At 49.5% G+C, this 21951-nt stretch overlaps 1 protein-coding gene across 2 annotated transcripts in view; it reads right to left on the minus strand.

The window, feature by feature from the left end:
- Positions 1 to 21951, minus strand: part of RFTN1 (raftlin, lipid raft linker 1) — a 212104-nt gene that overhangs the window by 26387 nt on the left and 163766 nt on the right. For both annotated transcript variants that reach the window (XM_043474803.1, XM_043474802.1), the window contains exon 7: positions 16976 to 17091. In XM_043474803.1, the coding sequence (XP_043330738.1) occupies positions 16976 to 17091 (116 nt within the window). The remainder of the gene's footprint in view (positions 1 to 16975; positions 17092 to 21951) is intronic.

Genomic DNA, 21951 nt, shown 5'->3' on the forward strand with positions numbered 1-21951 from the left:
ACCCCTGAGAGTTGGTACCTGGGTCGGCAGCGGCATGCCGCAGCCACCTTCTCTGGCAGGTGACTCCACCAGAGTTCCCCAAGAGGACCCAGCTTTCCCCTTGCAGGCAAGGAAAACAGAGCCTGACCCCTTATCAGAGGTTTGCCCTTCAAAGACGCGGAATCAGCTTCCTGACTCCCCGTGTTTCTTCCTCCTCCAACATAAACACGCCCACATGTTTTCAACCATTTCCAGGCATGTCCCCCATCTCTACCCATACCACCCCCCCTCCCCCAGTCTGTCTGTGGTTCTTGTCAAACACAGCAGTGTGGTGGGCATAACCCTCCCAGTCAGCCAAGATCACAATGCAGACCAGAGGATAAGAACCTCCCGTGTGCATTTCACAACATGGTCAGTTATCTTTTAAACACAGCAGTAACCTCAGGTTGTTCTGTATCCATCCAACCAGTGTTGGATGAGAAGCTGTAACACAAAAGGAATTAATTTGGATCCAGGGAACATGAACATTCGAAATAGCTAGTTCCTGACTCGAGGAGTTTGCAGAGCAATTAAAAAATAACTCTATGCCGTACGATCCATCAATCCCACTCCTGGGCATACATCCGGACAAAACTATAATTTGAAAAGATACGTGCATCCCAATGTTCACAACGGAACTATTTACAATAACCAAGACATGGAAGCAACTTAAATGTCCACCCACAGATGAATGGATAAGGAAGATATGGCATATATGCATATACATATATGCCACATCTTCATATATATAGGTATATAGATAGATAGATATAGTCGAATACTGCTCAGCCATAAAAAAATAATGAAATAATGCCATTTTCAGCTCACAATTTATCTGAGAAACTTAGGAAAAGCAAATGAAAAATTAGAAAATGGATGGATCTAGAAATTACCATACTAAGGGAAGTAAGGCTTCTGAGAAAGAAATGTGTATGATATCACTTATATGTGGAATCTAAGATATGACAGAAATGAACTTATCTATGAAGCAGAAACAGACTCACAGACACAGAGACCAGATTTGTGCTTCCAATCCGGGGCAAAGTGGAGGTAGGATCAGGGGCGGAATGGATTAGGAGCTGGAATTAGCAGATGCAAACTATTACATAAAGAGAATAGGTACACAACAAGGTCCTACTGTGTACCACAGAGAACTATGATAAACATCCTGTGATCAGTTCTAATGAGATGGATGAAACTGGAGCCCATTATACAGAGTGAAGTAAGCCAGAAAGATAAAGAACATTACAGCATACTAACACATATATATGGAATTTAGAAAGATGGTAACGATAACCCTATATGCAAAACAGAAGTACAGAACAGACTTCTGAACTCTGTGGGAGAAGGTGAGGGTGGGATGTTTCGAAAGAACAGCATGTATATTATCTATGGTGAAACAGATCACCAGCCCAGGTGGGATGCATGAGACAAGTGCTTGGGCCTGGTGCACTGGGAAGACCCAGAGGAATCGGGTGGAGAGGGAGGTGGGAGGGGGGATCGGGATGGGGAATACGTGTAACTCTATGGCTGATTCATATCAATGTATGACAAAACCCACTGAAATGTTGTGAAGTAATTAGCCTCCAACTAATAAAAAATAAATAAATAAATAAATAAATTACTACCGCACAAAACATAATGGAAGAGAGTATTTGAAACGAATGCATATATACACGTAATTGAATCGCTTTGCTGTACATGTGAAACCAATGCAATATAATAAATCAGCTACACTTCAAAGAAACACATATTTTTAAAAAATTACGTAACTCTAAAGGAAGGTGGAACACGGTAAGTGCCAAAAGGAAGGGAATGCAAATCCAGCCCAGGACATCACAGGTGACGTCCCAAAGAGGAGCAGCTGGAAGGGCGAAGATCACAGAGGTGGAGACTGGGGTGCAGATGGGACTCGGCAGAAGGCAGGAGAGGATACAGATGGAGGGACAAGTAAGCAGGTGTGATCTGGAGAACCCCGCTGGGTCCCAGTTCAGAGCCCTGGAGTACTGGCGGGGAGTGGCAGGCAGACTCTTCACCTGCATAAAACCTAGTCACTAGGACTGCTTTCAAATCAGGTATTCTCCATTCTGTATTATTGATTTTTTTTTGCACTTAAATACAATTGATTTTTTTCATACTTAAATGTATCCTATTGCGTTTTATTGAACTGGTTTTGACCTAACATTGATAAACTAGTAGATGATGAGACTGGAAGGAGTTTAAGAAGTCAGGAAACCCTACTCAAAAAAGAAGCTGGACTAGAGAAGTAGTTCTCAAGGTTTTTGCTTTTGTTTGTTTCTTTTTTTTTTTTAAGAAGTAGTGAAAGAGTTTCCACAAAGACCAATGAAATCTAATCTGGAAGCCCAATATGGAGAAGCAGATAGATGCAGAAAAAGCAGCTCTGGGTCCCACTGCTATGGGTAGGTTATCCAGAATCATGCCCACCCCTCACTCTCAAGGATTCCCTCAATTCTTCCCCCCAACTCCATACACAACTTAAATTTTTTTTTGTGGAGTCCAAGAGCATCTCATTTGAAAAGATCCTGATGCTGGGAAAGATTGAGGGCAGGAGGAGAAGGGGACGACAGAGGATGAGATGGTTGGATGGCATCACCGACTCAATGGACGTGAGTTTGAGTAAACTCCAGGAGTTGGTGATGGACAGGGAGGCCTGGCGTGCTTCGGTTCATGGGGTCACAAAGAGTCTGACACGACTGAGCAACTGAACTGAACTGAAGTGAAGAACACCTCAGTTCTTTGGATGCTGACGGCCACCCTGTATGCTCCACGGCCTCCCAGAGGTCCCCATCTTCTACACAAGAGACGGACCAAGATGTGGAAAAGGGCAGGAAGCACAGAAGGGCAACACAGGGCCCAGGAAGGAAGCCCTCCACCCAGTTACAGGTGTTCTTACAGAGGGCAGCCCCTCACCCCATTCACTCCCCTCATAGACCCTTCCTTTTTATTTGGTTTTCCTAAAATTCTCGGCCAACTGGACTTAAAAAGAACAAATTCCAAGGAGCAGTGATTAATGGTCACTTAGAAGAATACTTGCCTACCTTCTATTCTCATCAACTTCATGTACTAAATTCTTAGAGAAGCATTTGTCCTGTCCTCATCTGTGGCTCCCAGGCTGTCTGTGCATTTAAAACGTTCTCAGAGGGGCCACGTGGAGTGTGTGAGAAAGAGTGCAGGCAGTCCTCAGAGCAAAGACCAACCCTCGGCTGGCAGCCGGCAAGGGAGCAAGGCCCCCAGTCCGATAACCACCAGGAGCTGGATTTGGCCAACAACCTGGATGAGCCTGGGAGCAGATCCTTCCACCAGAGCCTCCGGTAAGAACCACAGCAAGGGTCACAGCCCTGCCACCCCCTGATTTCAAACTTATGAGACCCGAAGGAGCAGACCCAGTTGAGTTCACCTGGACTTCTGACCTCCAGAAACTATACGACAATAAAGTGCGTGTGCGTGTGTGTGTGTGTGTGTGTGTTTAAAGATCTTCTAGAATCATCTCCCACCCTTCTAATTCCAAACACATCAAGAAAGCCTAAAGATAAAGCCTTTCTTTATTTTCACATTGAGGGTTGCCTCCTTTTTGTCATTCTGTGGAACGCATGGATGGTTTAAAGCATACCACTTTCAAACAATGCGCTTGTCCCGTGATTCTGAAAATGGGGTGATTTCTTTCCCTCTCCTTTCCACTGCACCCAGACTCTAAATTTGCTGTGTCCTGGGATCTTCACCAGACCACACACTTGCCCCTCCGCTCTCATCAGCCTTCAAAGGTTCCTGGTGACTTAGGGCCTCTCACCACCCCTCAGGAAGCTTGACAAGGAAGAGAAGTTATTTACGGGCATGGAAAGGGGGTAGCATTCATTTTTAATGACTGCACTTCTTCCCCTCGGTTAAAGAAATCAATCCTTCTGCCTGGATTTCCTCCATTCATCACGTTTCACAGTGGCTGACACACAGTAGGAACTCAATATTTATTTGTTGAATACATTTTTAAAAACTCTAACTGAGTGTATAACTAAAATTTGAGCAGGAAGTGAAGTATGGGAATCAGAGAGACAGGGCCATCTAGTTTATGGAAGAAAAAAGTGCAGACAGAGAGTAAAAATCAAATTCTTCCTTTCATCTCCCCGGTCTGCGAGCCGTCACCAAGTCCAAGATTAACTGTCTTCTTTAAAATACTCCTGGGGCATCCCTGCCTTCTGCTCCCACTCAGCGGCAAACTATTGGCTTCCAAACCCAATAGCCCAGGTCCCCAGCCCCTCCCCAGCCCCAGCTTATCACGGTCTTGAGAGCGACATGCATCTGGGACCCAACCCTGGCCAACAGGACCCAAGGGAAACTCTGCTTGGGAGTTCCTGGGAAAGGTCTTGCTTGCTAATAAAAAAGGGCGCGTGGCAGGAAATGCCCTGTTCTTCCCCTTCGTCGTCATGTTCCCATGAGACGCTGGGATCTGCTGCAGCTGCCTGGGGGTCGGGGTCGTGAGAGGAGACCTGGCAGACATGTCAAGGACCAGGACGCAGGAGGTGACAGTACCCATGTCCCTGGTGATGTCCCCAAGCTGCTGAAAAAGCTGACTCTGCAGCCAGCGCCTTGCTCCAGACTTCCTGCCCAGGCAAACGCGCTGACAGACCCCGACAGTCCGGGCCACGGCCAGGCGGACATTCGGCACAGACCGTGGGAAGCATCCTGAGGGATGCTCGCAAAGAATACCCCTACTCTCTCACCTGGGGACCTCTCCCCCAGGCTCCTGCCTGCCTTCCCCTTTCCAGTCCGTTTCTCCAAACACACATCACTTCAAGGCCAACAGGCTGGATGTGGGGCTCTCTGATGAGAGATTCCCTCCTTGTCCCTTTCAGCCCACAAGCCCAGCACTTGCCTGGACCACAGAGCCGCCGGCAGACTCCCTTCCCACACAGACCCACCGTCAAGTACACATCCCAGGGCTCCTTTGGAGGTATGTCTGTGGGTGCCATACCCATTTCCCAGGGCTGCGCTAACAAGTGCCCACAACCTCGGTGGCTTACAGCAACAGATACGGATTGTCTCCCAGTTTTGGAGGCCAGACGTTCACGGTCAGCATCAGCGCTCCGAAGCAAGGGGTCAGCCAGGCAATGCCCCCTCTGGAGGCTCTACCGGCGAACCGTTTCCTGTTTCTCCCCTCTGCCGGTGGCCGGCTCCTTCCTGGGCCTGCGGCTGCATCCCTATGAGCTTCAAGGCCAGCATATCAAATCTCTGAGCTCTGTCTTCACATCCCCTGACCCTCCTTCCCAATAAGAACCGTGAGATTGCTCTTACAATCCAGCATTGTTATGCCCGATGTCCGAATCCCCGAGCGGGAAGAGAGAAGGCCTCCAAGACAATGCAACTTGCAAAAAGGGAAGTTTATTGCTGACTCGAGTCAGGGCTCCTGCCGCATCCAACGCAGTGGTGCGGGGTCAGAGAGCCCCGAGCCCAAGCTGTTACACAAATTTATAGGGTGTGGTAGTTGGTTTAAGCAGATTGCAAAGCAATTTCATTGGTCAAAACTTGCGCGCGCACGGGACTTTCCCAGGGGTTTCTGCCCCGTTCCTAATTGGCAAACAGCGGTCAGTGTTAAGCGAAAGCTGATCCAAGTGGCCTGATAATCTTACCACCCAGAAGTAGGAAGGCCTACTCCTAATCTAAGCTGCCTGCCATGGTATTACTTCTGCTCGCCTCACAGCATATAATCTAGAATCATCACCCACCCCAAGATCCTTAACTTTGATCACATCGGCAAAGACCCTATTTCCAAATAAGGTTAATTCCTCCCCCTTGGGGATGGACCACCCCGGGTTTCATACCCCTCCCCCTTGGGGATGGACCACCGCAGGGGCATCTGAAGCTCCAGGCACTTATAGTTCCCCCTGCCCGAGCCCCAGGCTCGGTACCCAGTGGCAGGGGGCAGCGAAGACACAGAGGAAGTGAAAGAAGCAAGCGATACAGGATCCAGAGGATGGCCGGCAGCGTCCGCTGCGTCTCCGAACGGTGACCAGAACGAGCAGACGTGCCTCTCCTCCGCTCCGCCCCGCGTCCCAGCGGCAGGAAGCCCCTCCTAACGCCCCCGGCTCATCCACATCCTAACCATGGCCACCTCGCCGGAGCCCACGGGGCCCAGGGGCCTTGGTCAGTCTCGGCCCTGCCCGTGAACGTCTTGTCCGCAGGCCACCCGCCAGCACGGAACGCCCTGCTGCGTATTGCAGGAAGTTTGCGTCCTGCCTGGAGGCTCGCCACAGGCCGGGGCCTCTACATTCCCGTCCCAGGACAGCAAACAGCTGGCCACTCACTCTGACCCTCTGGGGCTTCCCGATTCCCTGAGGGCTCTCCGTTTTGTGCCCACGAATCCCCTTCACCCTAAATTATTTTTACTCCTACGTAATCCTCCACCGAGGGACGGCCGCATCTCGGGGAACTGGAGGGCTGGCATTAATCCAAGCCCCCATCGTCTCTGCATGTTGTCGCTGCTACAATCCACACAACACTCATGACCTCCCAGCCAGGTTGCTGCTGACCAGGAGGAGGCAGAGGAAAACATCTGTCTGAAAAGAATTAAAGAGGATCACATGGCCATGCTGGGCTCCATTCTCCCAGCACAGGGTCCGAGTCAGGGCAGGACTCAGGACTCAGACCTTGGGACCTGCCTGGTGGTCCAGTAGTTAGGACTCTGTGCTTGCATTGCCAAGGGCCTGGGTTTGATCCCTGGTTGGGAAGGTGAGATGTCACAAGCCTCTCGGCGCAGGCAAAAAAAAAAAGTCAGGACTCAATGACCTAAGAGTGGCCTTTAAAATATGATCTCCATCGTTTGGGAAAGAGAACAATTAACCTAGAGAACACACACTGTTCAGACTAAGCTGTCTTCCACCAAGTCTCTTACAGCCAAAGAGCACTGTAAGCCCTTTCCACGGACAAGAAGAAGGATTTCAAAAGTTCGGCGAAGTTCAATATGACCCCACGGCTAGAAGTGCTCCATGGGAGGCTGGCTCCAGGTGGACATGTGGCTCCCGAGCAAAAGCTGGAAGCAGCTAAGAAAATGGTGAGTCTGTGGAGATGTGATTCACAAGGGTGGAAGGGATGTACCCGGCCCCCCAGAGAGGCAGAGTGAGGCAACGCCAACACAGGAGGAAGAAGGTCAAGTCTTAAATGAGATCGGGTACATTTGATTACCTACATATATACACACTGTTCAGTCGCTAAGTCGCGTTTGCCTCTTTGCAACCCCGTGGACCGCAGTACACCAGGCTTCCCTGTCCTTCACTTTCTCCCGGAGTTTGCTCAAATTCATGTCCATCGAGTTGGTGATGCCATCCAACCATCTCGTCCTCTGTCGTCCCCTTCTCCTCCTGCCATCAATCTTTCCCAGCATCAGGGTCTTTTCCAATGAGTTAGCTCTTTGCATCAGGTGGCCCAAGTATCGGAGCTTCAGCTTTAGCATCATATTCAGGCACATACCCTGAATATAGCAGGATATTCAGGGTTGATTTCCTTTAGGTTTGACTGGTTTGATCTCCTTGCTGTCCAAAGGACTCTCAAAGAGTCTTCTCCAACACCACAGTTCAAAAGCATCAATTCTTTGGTGCTCAGCTTTCTTTATGGTCCATCTCTTACATGACTACTGGAAAAACCACAGTTTTGACTATTCAGACCTTTGTTAGCAAAACGATGTCTCTGCTTTTTAATATGCTATCTAGGTTTGTCATAGCTAATATATATATACACATGCACACACCTTTCAAAACTATGTTCAACCCCAATGTTTATAGCAGCACAATTTACACTGGGCAAGACATGGAAGCAACTTAAATGTCCATAGACAGAAGAATGGATAAAGACAATGTGGGACATACATACAACGGGATACTCGCTGTTTAGTCACTAAACTGTGTCAGACTCTTTTGCAACCCCATGGACTGTATCCGCCAGGCTCCTCTGTCCATGGGATTTCCCAGAGAAGGATACTGGAGTGGGTTGGCACATCCTTCCCCAGGAGATCTTCCCAACCTAGGGACTGAACTTGCATCTCCTGCATGGGCAGGTGTATTCTTTACCACTGAGTCATCACGGAAGCCCAGTGGAATACTACTCAGCCATAAAGAAGAATGAAATCATGCTGTTTGCAGTTACATAAATGGACATAAAAATTATTATATCAAGTGAACTCAGACAATGACAAGTATCATATGATATCACTTATATGTGGAACCTAAAAAATGGTACAAATGAAGCCATTTACAAAACAGAAATATATTCACAGACATAGAAAACAAACTTATGGCTACCATACGGAAGAAGGAGAGAGGGAAAAGTTAGGAGTTTGGAATTAGCAGATGCACATTACTGTATATAAAACAGATAAGCAACAAGGTCCTACTCCATAGCACAGGGAACTATATTCAGTATCTTGTAGTGACTTACAGTGGAAAAGAATCTGAAAAAGAATATAACATATATAATTGAACCACTTTACTATATATCTGAAACCCTGTAAATCTACTTGAATAAAAAAATTCTGTTCAAAACAAGAAGCTGTATAAGAAAAAATACATGTAAGACAATGAAAAGTGTAATTACTCAATTCCTATTTTACTTTCTTTTCCACAAGGAGAAAATAAATACACCTAAAGCCTCAGGTGTATAAAGTGGTTCAATAAATACACCTAAATACATCTTAGCCACTTCCCTGGTGGTTGAGACGGTAAGGAGTCTGCCTGCAATGCAGGAGACCCAAGTTCAATCTCTGGGTTGGGAAGATCCCCTGGAGAAGGAAATGACAACCCACTCCAGGATTCTTGCCTGGAAAATCCCATGGACAGAGGAGCCTGGCGGGCTACAGTCCATGGGGTTGCAAAGAGTCAAACACGACTGAGCGACTTCACTCTCTCTCTCAAAGTCTCAGAGAAGAAAAGCTACGGGGATATGGAACCAGCTATCTTCTAAAAACAAGTTTTTGATTCCTCAAGTGAATGAATAATTCTATACATAAAAATTAAACCATTACGGGTAAAGCCGCCTTCTGCCCTTCCATTCCAAGTCATATGTAACCACGCTCACCAGCTTGATGGTGGTCCTTCCAGGCCTTTCTCTGCACTTGCATACTCCCACAGAATATGCATCACATTATTTTGTGAAGCTTTTTTCCCCGTTAAAGGTATCACATTGGTGAGGGTATCTCTGTATTGGTCAGGGTTCTCCTGAGAGACAGAACCAATAGAACAGGTAGAGAACACAGACAGACTTTAGGACAGACAGACAGACAGATGAGACAGAGAGAGATAGATTGATTTAGAGGAATTGGCTTGTGCAACTGGGAGGCTGGCAAGTCCAGCTCTGCAGGGTAGGCCTGCTCCTGAGGTCCTCAACTGACTGGATGAGGTCTACTCACAGTATGGAGGGTTCATCACCTACTTAAGAGTCTACTCCTCCGAACAATAATCGTACACCTCCACTGCAACATCTGCACTGGTGTTTGACCGAACCACTGGGTAGCCCAGCCTGACCAGGGTGTCACATAAAAGTAACCATTGCAGTTAACCTGCAACTTGTCTCCCCAGCGAACATGTCCTGGAGTTCCTTCCATGTCAGTCTGTACAGAATGACCGCACGCGCAGCAAGGAGGCACCATCCACTATTTAACCATTCCCCTACTGATGGACACGCACCTTACTTCCTTTTTCCCATTACTACTAAAGATGCTGAAACTGTGTCCTGGTATCTATCTGCCTTCTGGTGAACAAATGCAGAGATGGACGTGACGTGTGGATGTCACAAATCATGGGTAGGAGTGGGCGTTGAAAACTTTTCATAGAGGTTGGCAACCTGCCTTCCAAAGCAACCTCAGTTTTTTCAATGATGAATTTACAATTCATCAAGCCAAGAAGAATTCCATTTTAAGGAAACAGTGCTGAGCACACTGGCATGTCACTATCAAAGGTGGAAGTGAGGAACTTGATCAAAGGGAAAGCCAGGAGGCTAGACGTCTCATTTACCCAGCCACCGGCAGACTCCTCTGAGCTGCGGTTTGCCCTGGGTGGGACGCAGTGGAACTGCCGCCTGGGAGGGCAGGCCTGGTCCTTCCTCGGCAGTCATCGTCCACGGGAAAATCTCCTGTATCACAGAAACAAGGCCGAGATCTGCTGTTGTTGGCACTAAAGGCTATGATCTCAGAACCAAAATAATTATCTTGGAGAAACTGTGGCAGTGAAAAAAAAAAGCCAGATGGTTTTAAAAGGACAAATATTGGCGTCTTTGTTGAAGCAGAAGGTGGTGAATTCTAGATACTGCAGACATTGCTGTTACTGTCTGGCAAATCCCAGTGCGGACAGTCAGAGGGATGGTTGGGAGCCCATGGAATCAGGAGATGGGCCCCCAGGAGCCCGCAGAAGTCCATGAAGAACAGGGGGACGTACAGGGTGGGGTGGAGGGTAGCCCAGAGTGGTTCCAGTTATAGAAATGCCTCGTATCAAGCCTCTCCTGGGTCCTTCAGGGACAAGATGGGGACTGCTGGGTGGAATGACAGGGCTGTCTTAAACCTCTGCAGAGGGGGCTGGGGTCGCCTGAGGGCCTGAAGAGGTTCCCGCAGCACGCCAAAGGGCTGAGGCCTCCATTCAGTCTGCCTGAGTCCAGGCAGCGGGGAGCAACTTGACACAAGAAAGGCTCAGAGAAGCCAGAGCTGGGAAGATCCCCCAGATGTAGGATGATACGATCCTGATCACAAATGTCTCAGCAGGCTGGAAAAAAGGGCAGAAACCAAAGGGAGGAGATGCTGTGGAGGCAATTCAACAGCAAATGGAATGTACAGGTAGAGGGGGGAGAGACCCCTGACGACAGCAACTCCTGGGATGAAACCTATGGGGGTTCAGAGGCTCTAATAGGGGAGTTCCAGTGGTCACGGACGGATGTGAGAGCTGGACCATAAAGAAAGCTAAGCACCAAAGAATTGATGCTTTTGAACTGTGGTGTTGGAGAAGACTCTTGAGAGTCCCTTGGACTGCAAGGAGATCCAACCAGTCCATCCTAAAGGAGATCCATCCTGGGTGTTCATTGGAAGGACTGATGCTAAAGCTGAAACTCCAATACTTTGGCCACCTGATGCGAAGAGCTGACTCACTGGAAAAAGACTCTGATGCTGGGAGGGATTGGGGGCAGGAGGAGAAGGGGATGACAGAGGATGAGGTGGCTGGATGGCATCACCAACTCAATGGACATAAGTCTGAGTAAACTCCGGGAGGTGGTGATGGACAGGGAGGCCTGGCGTGCTGCAGTCCATGGGGTTGCAAAGAGTCGGACATGACTGAGCGACTGAACTGAACTGAACTGACCTGACCCGAACGGGGGACCCAGAAGCCCATCCCGTCTCCAGCTGCACGAGAAGCCCAGGAGGCAGGCTGCTCTCCACGAGGCCCTTCAGATCCCGGGATGCTGCACAGGTGAGCACTTCCAGGTGAGTCTTCTGTGTTCCCACACCCGTTCAGGTCAGTCAGATCCGTTACCACAGCTCCATGTCTTAATTTAAATTATTTAGAGTAGATAGGAAGTGCAACGGGAAGTTGTTTCTAGGAAAACCAGGTAGAACACTTTGAAGAGATCTGACAAAGGACAGTTGCTTAAAAAATAACAGCTGTCGTCACTGTCGGGGGATGGGTGGGGCGGGTAGGTGGGAAGGCAGGGGTGGAGCTGGAAAAGACCAGGAAAAAATCATGGAAACAGAAGGATTCTGCAGTCAGAGCCCTTTGCTGTACTTTAAAGACAGTGTCACTGGCTCTGGGGTACAGCACACTTCGGTTTATAAAACAAGGATGAAGCAGAATTCTAACCAGCAGACCCAAAACTCAAAAAGACTGGCACATGGATGTGTACTTACATATTTTATACTCAACTGTATAAGATGTGAATATGATTTTTTTAAAAAATTGCATTAAAGTAGAGCTGATTTACAATGTTGTGCTAATTTCTGCTGTCTGGCAAAGTGATACATATATATATTCTTTTTCATATTCTTTTCCCTTGTGGTTTATCACAGGATATTGAATATAATTCCCTGTGCTATACGTAGGATCTTGCTGCGTATCCATCCTATATATACTAGTTTGCGTCTGCAATCCCAAACTCCCAATCCTTCCCCCTGAATGTGATATTCTTTGGCTCCTTTGCATTGATTTTTTCAATTAACCCCCCAGCTCCCATAGCAACTGCGTCAGCTCTAGGTGTTCTCCCTACTGTGTTATGTTTAGTTCTGGTGGCAAGTTTCACAAGAAGCGCGAAGACACTGCGGGAGAGAGGGCCGTGCCTGGAGGAGGCGCCACGGCTCCCGAGCGCCGGGTCCCGCGGCTCTGAGGGGCGGGCAGGCTGAGGGACGGGATACAGGGAAGACCACCCTCGTCTCTGCCTCTTACCTCTTTGTCTGTGCACCGTCTCCCTTTCCTTTCGAAGAGTTACCCTCTCTGCTCACACTCTAGACTGTAAATTAAGTAGGCTCAAAGAACATAAACAAAACACACATTATAAATGCCCTATGGATGGACTTTCATCCCATTCACAACTGCCTTTAATCTTAGGCTGTAGGAGACAAATGCAATCATTATATTGGCCTTTGACTCCACAAGTTCCCTAGTCCAGCCTCCTCTGGGATTTTAGGACAAGGTTAACACAACAGGCAGAGGATCTTTCTAACTGATGATCTCAGGTGAATGAAGAAAGCAAGCCCTATTTACTCACTGCAGACATTCACCACTTTTAAATCCATTATCTCTTTTCATTCTCATCGACTTCGAGAGGTGGTTACTGGTGTCTTCATTTGCACAAGTGAAAAATGGAAAAGCAGACAGGGGGTGGTTTCCTTTTCACACTCAGACGGCGGGAAGTAAAAGAGCAGGATGCCTACCTGGGCGAGATTCTAGAATCCACATTCTCTTTGCAACCTACTACAGTGAGTTTCCCTGGTGGCTCAGTCGGCAAAGCGTCTGCCTACAATGTGGGAGACCTGGGTTCAATCCCTGGGTCTGGAAGATCTCCTGGAGAAGGAAATGGCAACCCACTCCAGTATTCTTGCCTGGAAAATCCCATGGACAGAGGAGCCTGGCGGGCTACAGTCCATGGGGTCTCAAAGAGTCAGACACGACTGAGCGACTTCACTCACTCACTCACACTGCCTGCAGAGCTGTGAAGAGCCAGGTAGGTTTTCTTATGAAAGTGTGCGTGCATGCGTGTGTGTGCGTGCATGCGTGTGTGTGCATGTGTGTGTGTGTGTGTGTGTGTGTATGTGCAGAGGGAGAGAGACAGGATGGCCAGGAAGACGTGGCAGAATTAGAAAGGCGTGTCTGCACCCAGAGTTTGAGGAATCAGCGTGTCCAGGAGTAAAGGGCCGGATAAGGACAAGCCAGTCCCAGCTCTGAGACGAGAAAGAGCTGCTCAGAGGTCTTTTGCGGTTAGAGCCCTGGGAGCTTCCCCAGGACAGCGGCTGCCAGACAAGCAGGGCCAACCATGAGCCAAGAGGGCCCTGCCCAGGCTTGAATGGAAGGGTCCTCCCCAGAGGCCGAAAGGGTGGGGAGGAGAGGAAGGGGCTGGGCCTGGAGGATCCGGTCCGCGGTCTGGACGGTACCCGCACATGTGTGCAGGGCAGGAGCCATCTGGGGGCTGCGGCGAGGGTCTGACGGAGCTCTTCCGACCTCTGGGTCAGAGGCAAGTCCACTCGGACTGGACCCTGCTGGGCTGCGCCGTAACACCTGCACACACGTGGCTCCTGCAAGCGGGGGCTGATGCTCACGGCGGGCGCAAGTGGGGAGCTCGGGGCGAGAGTCTGGATGTCTGTCTTAAAAAGCTCTCTAGGGGATTCTGATACAAGCTCAGTTTTGAGAAACACTGGTCTACCCTTTGGCGCAATTCAAGAAACAACTCCTGGGTGCCTTGGAAAACAAAGGTGAACATCCACTGACAGATGAATGGATAAAGAAGATGTGGCATGTACATACAGTGGAATATTACCCAGCCATAACAAACACGAAATAATGCCATTTGCAGCAATGCGGGTGGACGTAGAGATCATCGTACTAACTAAAGTAAGCCAAAGACAATGTGGTATCACTTACATGTGGAACCTTTAAAAAGCTAGGAATAAATTTATATACAAAACAAAAACAGACCCACAGACATAGAAAACAGACATGGTTACCAAAGGGGAGACAAGAGGGATAAATGAGGGGTTTGGGACTAACAAGGACCAACTGTGAGGAACATATATTCTCTATGTCTATAAAGGAAAAGAATATGAAAAATATATATAAAGTATACAGAATATATATGTACATAAAACTGAATCACTTTGCTATACACCTGAAACTAACATGACATTGTAAATCAACTATACTTCAATAAAAAAAATAGTAATAATTTTAAAAATTGACAAGGGGGAAGAAAAGACAACCGTGTCCTTACTTGAGTTTATAACCATATCCCCCTCCGGCAGATATTTCAGACTGTAGGCATTCCCTCCAGTTACACATCAAGGTCACATTTTGAAATTTCAGTACTGTAAACACTGAAGAAGGACAAATCCTTGGGGTGCTTTTCCGATCACCCGTTGCATCAAATACCACATTACCACAGACATCTGGAGAAAGGAGCGTCTGTACCATTCTTTCAGACATTGATTCTTTAGAACTGAGTGATCTTCAGAATCACTTTGATGGCTTATTAAAACTCTAATGGCGGGACGTCCCTGATGGTCCAGTAGCTAAGACTCCATGCTCCCAAAGCAGGGGACTGCATTCAATCCCTGGTCAGGGAACTAGATCCTACATCCCACAGCTAAGACCTGGTCTGCATGCATGCTAAGTCACTTCACTTGTGCCCAACTCTGTGCGACCCCATGGACTGTAGCCCGCCAGGCTCCTCTGTCCATGGCTTTCTCCAGGCAAGAAGACTGGAGTGGCTTGCCACGCTCTCCTCCACGGGATCTTCCCAGACCTTGAACTCAGGTCTCCCACATTGCGGGCAGATTCTTTACCATCTGAGCCACCAGGGAAGCCCAAGAGTACTGGTAGCCTATCCCTTCTCCAGCGGATTTTCCCGACTCAGGAATCGAACCAGAGTCTCCTGCATTGCAGGCGGATTCTTTACCTGCTGAGCTACCAGGGAACCCCACCCCACCCTCTGCAAAAAAATAAAAAAACAACCCACCAACAACAAAACACAATTGGGCCCACCCCCAGGGCTTCAGATTCGCTGGGTCCAGGGTGGGGCCCGAGCATCTGCATTTCTAGCACCTCGTCAAGGGTTGCTGCCGCTGCTGACCCCAGGACCACACTCTGAGAACCACTTTCGTAGACAGTTCTGGATCACTGCCATCTAGCCATCTTTCCTGAGGAAACCGCAAAGTCCGCCTTTAATAGCCACTTGAATGTGCGGAGAACAAGGGATTTGACGCGGGTCCCCACGACCCTACCGACAATCACGCATGTGCAAAATCACGCCCGTGTTTCTGGGGTAGCCACGCCTCACTCGCTGACACAGCCCCCGTGTCCCATTGCTGTAGCCCGTGGGGGTGGGTGGCCAGCTCGGGCCGTCTGGGTGGTCCCGCTCCGTCCCACAGCCTGCACCCACCCCCGGAGGCGGACTGGGTGAATGGACTGCCGTCTCACAGCTGAGGAAGTCTAGGGTCCCCACAGAGGGGTGGGGGGACATGAACTGCCCACACTGGACTCTGCAGCCTCAAGAGTCTCACTTCCTTGGCACCCTGTTTGCAGTCAGGCGCATGGAGGCCCACGGGGACCCAGGTCAGGTGGGGTCCCTGGTGGAGCTGGGCGGCAGACCAGGTCACCACCCACCTCCTCACCTCCCTCTCTACCTACGTCCACGGGACTCTTGGTCCCCAACCTGACTGGCCTGGTTGCTGCAATGCTGGAATTCCTGTTTCTGATCATCACAGCTTTTCCGTGAACTCTGTTCTGCCACGCCTGTAAGCAGTTACTGCCCATCCTGGCTCAGAGGCAGGCTGCCCCCAGCAGCTCTGCTCAGAACGGCCGCAGGCTTCAAGGCTGGGAGCAGTGGTGCCCGGGGCTGGCCGCCAGCTGGCACAGGGGTGGCAGATCCCCGTGCCCTCACTCTGCACAGAGAGCCGCTTCCTCGTCCATATTACTCTGGCATAGGCGGTCCTGTCTGGTGGGGCCCTCCCGAGCCCACTGACCCTGTGCTCCCAAGGTGACTTGAGAGCATGCAGACAGCAGTCCACTAGCTTCAATCACCCCAGATGCTGGGTGCACAAGAGACAGGTCTAAAAAGTCCACGGTTTCGCAACTTACAAATCCACACCAGCAAACCTCAGAAATGTACCAGCTCTTCCCAAATCCCAGCAGAACACAGCTTGGGGAATTCCTCTGCCCATAGCCCAGATCTGGTGGCCTTTCAGGTCAATATGCCAAAGCCATCCTGCAGCACTTAATGGGCCAGGGACTTAACCGCCCGATGCCTCGGTTTCCTCATCTGTATAGTGGAAGCCATCACAGCACTCACCCATAGACTCACTGTGAAGGTTAAAAGCACAGGCGCATGTACACTTGTTCTGGTGTATAAATTTCTGTGGCCCCCTGTCAGATCGGGGCCAGAGGGTTGTGCTCCAATGCTGATGACACTCTCATTATCACGGGGCCCACAAACCACACGTCTACCTCACTTATGTCACTTGGACCTTTCCGATGAGTGAAGAAGAATCTGTTCTACCCAGTGGTTGGGCACACACGATGTTTTCTACCGAAGGGGAAAAGTGGGGGTCTCTCTCCCACCTTGGGGGGCACAGGAGGGTCCCCAAGAACAACAGGGGTCCTAGGGGTGTCCAGAGGTCCACCTGCTGTTCAGGGGCAGCCTCACTCAGAGGAGCGAGCGGATAAAACCACCACGGTCCAAACAAAAAAGTATCGCGGCCAAACCCCACACTTACGTCCAGAACCGTCCATTGTTCGACTACAATAGCATCGTAGCCCTGCGTGTTTCTGCTGTCTTCTGTGGAAACAGCTTCAAAGATGAAGACTCCATCTGTCAAGTCGTGCAAGGAATCTGTGGAGAAAGAAAAAGCGGGGTGGGGGGGGGTGTAAACCGTCTGTGGCAGAAGCCTCACAAGCAGCGAAAATGTTCACTGCATTCATTAATAATCCCAATCAGAACATCTTTTCAGCATGTTAATTAAAGAAGGCACACACAGTCGTAGAGTCTAGCCCCATCAGAATGAATGAGACTCATTTACCTCGCGGTTTTGAATAATATCCTTGATTTTATGAGCCCAAATCTCATTGTTAGCAATCACCATTTGATTTCACGCGTTTACCTTCCTTTTCACGCTCCAGCGTCAGGAAGCACTGGGGAGAATGAATTCGGGGGGAAAACGCAGTCGTTCAGGGACAATTTTTAGGAGAAAACTATACAGAGGGGAGAGAGATTGTTTGGAAGGGGGGCTGGGTGTAACACAGCAGCTCTGGGCTTGCAGGCCAGATCCACAGGTGCTGGTTCCTTGACAACTGTGTGATGTGCGTGCCGAACACAGGACGCTCTTGTCAGGAGGTGAAATTTGGGGAAAGGGGGACTTTTTCCAAATGATTTCCCACGGAAAACGTTTCCTTGGGCGTATCAATGGTAAGATTCTGAGTTCTGTACAATTCATCAAACCTACATCATGCGTACGACACAATTCAGAACAGCCTCAGGCAATGAGAGTGTCAAGAAAAATACACCCAGGGTCCTTGCCCCTGCAGAAGAACTTCGAGGAGGTGAATTTAGTAAATGGCTCCTAAATGCCCTGGATCTACTTAGATGAAGAGCTGTGTGGAATAGAGGAATGGACTCAGAAGCAGGTGGTTGGGCCCATGCTGTGCTGGAAAAGGAAAATGACCCTTTCAGGGGCCTGTCCTCTTATCTGTGAGGGGGGAGTAGGGACACAGCGTTCCTGCCGGTCAGTACTGTACAAATCTGCTCCGTCACATCCTCCTGGACTGAACTCCGTCCCAAACCCCACTCCCAACTCAGATGTTGACGCTCTGACCTCTAAAGTGACTATATTTGGAGACAGATCTTTTCCGGGGGAAGTTAAGGTTCAGTGATGTCATAAGGGTAGGCCCTAGTCCAACAGGACTGGAGTCCTCAGAAGACGAGGAAGAGACTCCAGAGCGCCCCCCAGCCCCCCAGCCTTGTGAGAGGATGGGCTATAGGAGGACACAGAGGTTGCTGTCTGCAAGTCAGGAAAGGAGACCTCACCAGAAACACAACTTGCCAGCCCCCTGACCACGGGTGTGCAGCTCCTGATCCATGAGAAAATAAACGTCTATTGCTCAGGCCCCGCAGTCCATGGAGTTTGGTTACAGCAACAGACATAAAAGATGTTTAATGGTATAAACGGCAGTTCACACAAGAATGTGATCTTGTCTTCATCCAGAAGGGAAGGGGGCAGATACAGAAAGCCCCAGTCACAGTGGAGTTCAGGAACTGCCTGCACTGTCCAGCAGTCACAAGCAGACAGACAGACGGACACACACAGGGACCTTCAGCACCTGACTTCCAACAGATCTCACAAGCAAAACCAAAAAAGCCATCAGGATGAGAAACATGCATCTTATTTGCAACAACAAAATAAGGAACAAATAGATGGCTCTGCTTACCACTCTTTATTGTATAGAGAAAGCTTCCAGCACTGAAGGGAATTTTAACTGCACAACCTTTCCAGAGAACAACTTAGCAAGGTCTCAAAAGCCTGAAAGAGAAAAGTCCATCCTCTTTCACCCCAGAGACCCTGCCTCCTTCAGTCTATTCTGAGCACCTACTACGTGCCACGTGCCCTTGAGGTTATGGGTGATAAATGAAGACCCTGCCCTCATGAAGCTTTCCCCTGCCCTGGGGCAGGGAGACGATGACATAGTGTGCGAGGAGGTAAATGCTATGAGAATATAAAGTGGGTTAGGGGAGGAGGCGTGTGGAGTTGGAGGTAACCATGTGGCTGTTTCTGAGCGAAATGCTCAAGAGTAGGACCCTCCACTTTGAGTAGAGATATGAACTGCAAGCAAGCTGCATGGGAACACGGGCTTTGAGAGTTCAAGGGAGAAGACATAGCAGAACAGGACTGCAGAGGGGCTGAGGGGCCACCGAGGGCCAGATGAGCAGCAGAATCGTGAGAAGAAAGTCAAGACCAAGTCAACTTAGGGCTGGGGAGGAGCCCAGCCCACCAGGGGCTGACCCAGGTGACTTGCTTGGCCAGTCAGCAGATGGGATGCAAGCGGGGACTTGCGAAACATGGGCAGGGCTGAACTTGATCTCACGTCTCTGCCACCACTTTGAGAGGACGTGCCCCAGCTTGCCTGCCCCAGTGGAGCACAGCCTAGATCCGCTGACCCTCAGACCTGAGAGCTGGCCCAGCTGCCTCAATGAAGCTGCTCCAGCCAACGTGCAAATATGGAAGCTTTGGAGTGGTTTGTTACACAGCATTATCGTGGCAATAACTGACCGTTACAAGGCTCGATCAAAACTTAAGACATTCGAGGCCAGGAATACCTGGGGGATATTCCTGATTATTCCAGAGTGAGAGAGGGGCCCGATCAACTCAACAAACCACGGCTCTCTGGGGAATTCCTGGAGCATAGTAGCCTCATATTATTCCTACCTGACAAAACAATACTCCATTTCCAGTAAGATCCCTGTGGGTTAATCAGTACCACGCTCTGCTTTTAATTTTATTTTCTAAACTGATAGTCTGTTATCAACTAGCCTTAGCAAAAGCACTAACCTTATTTCTCTCATTTGCTCTGCTGAAAAGTTCCTTCCAAGTCCAGTGCCCTTCTAAGACACCTTTTACTAAGGTAAGCAAGGAAGAATAGAACTACTCTTTGGCTGAACCATATTGTTAGTCTTTTGGGGTCCAGGACAAGCATGAGCAATAGTGTAGCTCACTTTTAAAGTTTTGGGCAACACAGGTCCAGCGGAAGACCCTGCCACTGTAGGGACACCCTATGGAACCCTTGTAAATAAAGCTTTCCCAAGCCCTGACCTGGGGATGCTTGGGACCAGAAGATACTCACCGATCCTTCAGTATTATATCAACATAGCACACATGCCTACAAGTCTTCTACAAAATATATTAAACCCAATTTTCAAAGTCTCCACCTACAGATCTCCTCACCAGTAAGCCTGCAAGTCCTTTAAATGTGCCCAGCTCCCTCTGAGTACTAGAATGCCCAGCGTGACACAGCTGAGGTCCCCAGGGGGACAGGGACTTGCTCTCCTAACCCCTGCCTGGCCTCCCCTCCTCCACCCACAGGGAGGAGGGCTGTGTGGTCCAGGCTTGGGGGCAGGAAGCAGGAACCAATCGGGTCCTTGTTCACCATCCTCCTCATTCAGTGCCACCTCCTGCCTCTCAGCCCACTGCTCTGCTCTGAATCCAGAGTACTGATTCACCCACTTAACTACCCAGCACGTTCAGAGTGGCTGTCAAAATCTGGTCATCTGTAACAGCAAAAAAGTCAATGAACCACAGAGAGCAGACAGCCGGGCTTTTAAAGAGCCCCTTGTTTTGATGGCATTATCCACCGCCCGTCTCTCTATCACCTTCTCAGCTCAGCCTCGCTGTCGTGAGCTCCGAGATGGGATTAAAAGGTCGCTCTCAGAGCGAGGCTCCCCCTGCAAAAAGGTTACTCACCCTCCATCGATGGAAAACACTCCATTATCACTGCATTTTTTATTAAAGTAAAGATGCTTCCCTACTGTGCACAGGAAGCTGTTTGCCCTGGCATTGTATAAATATTTGATGCTGGTCTTTGGGCAAAAGGCCGCCTTAACTTTCCAAGCTTATGATATACAAGAAGAGTGTGGGAAAAGGAGACTCGCCCTGTTCCCCCAAGAGGTAAATGCTGTGAGAAAACTGCTCACCCTCTGCAGCCTCTGGGACATGAAGACCCTGTCAAGCAAGCGATCCTTCAGCCCACCCTGGGTGCTGGTCCTCTGCCAAGGCCAGCCTGAAATGCACACGTCATGACAACTGGCCGATATATGGTCTACTAGAAGATGTCACTGTTTTCCTTTTATTGGGTTGGCCCAAAAGTTCATTTGCTCTGTCTGTAACATCTTATGGAAAAACCTGAACAAACTTTAGAGCCAACCCAATAATATGCTGAGACGGTGTAAATTACCCATACTGGCATCACTGGCATCCCAGATGTACTTGGGCCCCTGGCATCCCTTCTCCCTACCAGCATGGCAGTCATGGCACCACCCTGGTTCCAGGAGTGGCCTATACCAACTGCTCAGCCCTACCTGCCTGGGTTATACGGATACGCAACCCCATTGCAAATGGAATCAACCCGTCTGGGCAATGGTGCGTGCCACTCCTGATTCACACCACAGGGTATCTGCCTCTCCTGCTTCTCCAGCCCTCACTGCTGCTCTCAACCTGCCTGCCTTCCCTCCCTGCAGTCCCTGTTGGAAGCGGTGAATAAGCCAGAGGAGGTGGAGCCCCGCTTCAGTGCCGGTAAGGGTCAGACTCAAAGTTGTGTCATTTACCTGACCAAATGACCGGATGGGAAGCAAGTGCCCTGATTTGGTGCATGCTGACTAGGAGGCCCTCTGCCAGGCGCATTCATGGCGTCTCGGTGAATCTTCTCCCCAGTTCTGCAAGGCTTATATTTCCCTCTAAGTGGTGAGAACATGGAAGGAAGCTACAGGACTGAAGTCATATGTCCACGTTCAAGTGCACACAAGGGCCAATCTTGAGCCGAAAGTAGTTTGTTTGATTCCAAAGCCTTTGTTCTTTCAAGAGCTGACAGACACTTAATTTTGCTACCACAAGGATGTGCCAGGGCTATGGTCCAGGTGGTGGTGGGCAATGGAGAGCCTCAGAGCCTGATCTCATGGAGCAGGCGTGCTCTGACCATGAGGCTGTGC

This window comes from Cervus canadensis, chromosome 7 (assembly GCF_019320065.1).
Source record: "Cervus canadensis isolate Bull #8, Minnesota chromosome 7, ASM1932006v1, whole genome shotgun sequence".
Classification (NCBI taxonomy): domain Eukaryota; kingdom Metazoa; phylum Chordata; class Mammalia; order Artiodactyla; family Cervidae; genus Cervus; species Cervus canadensis.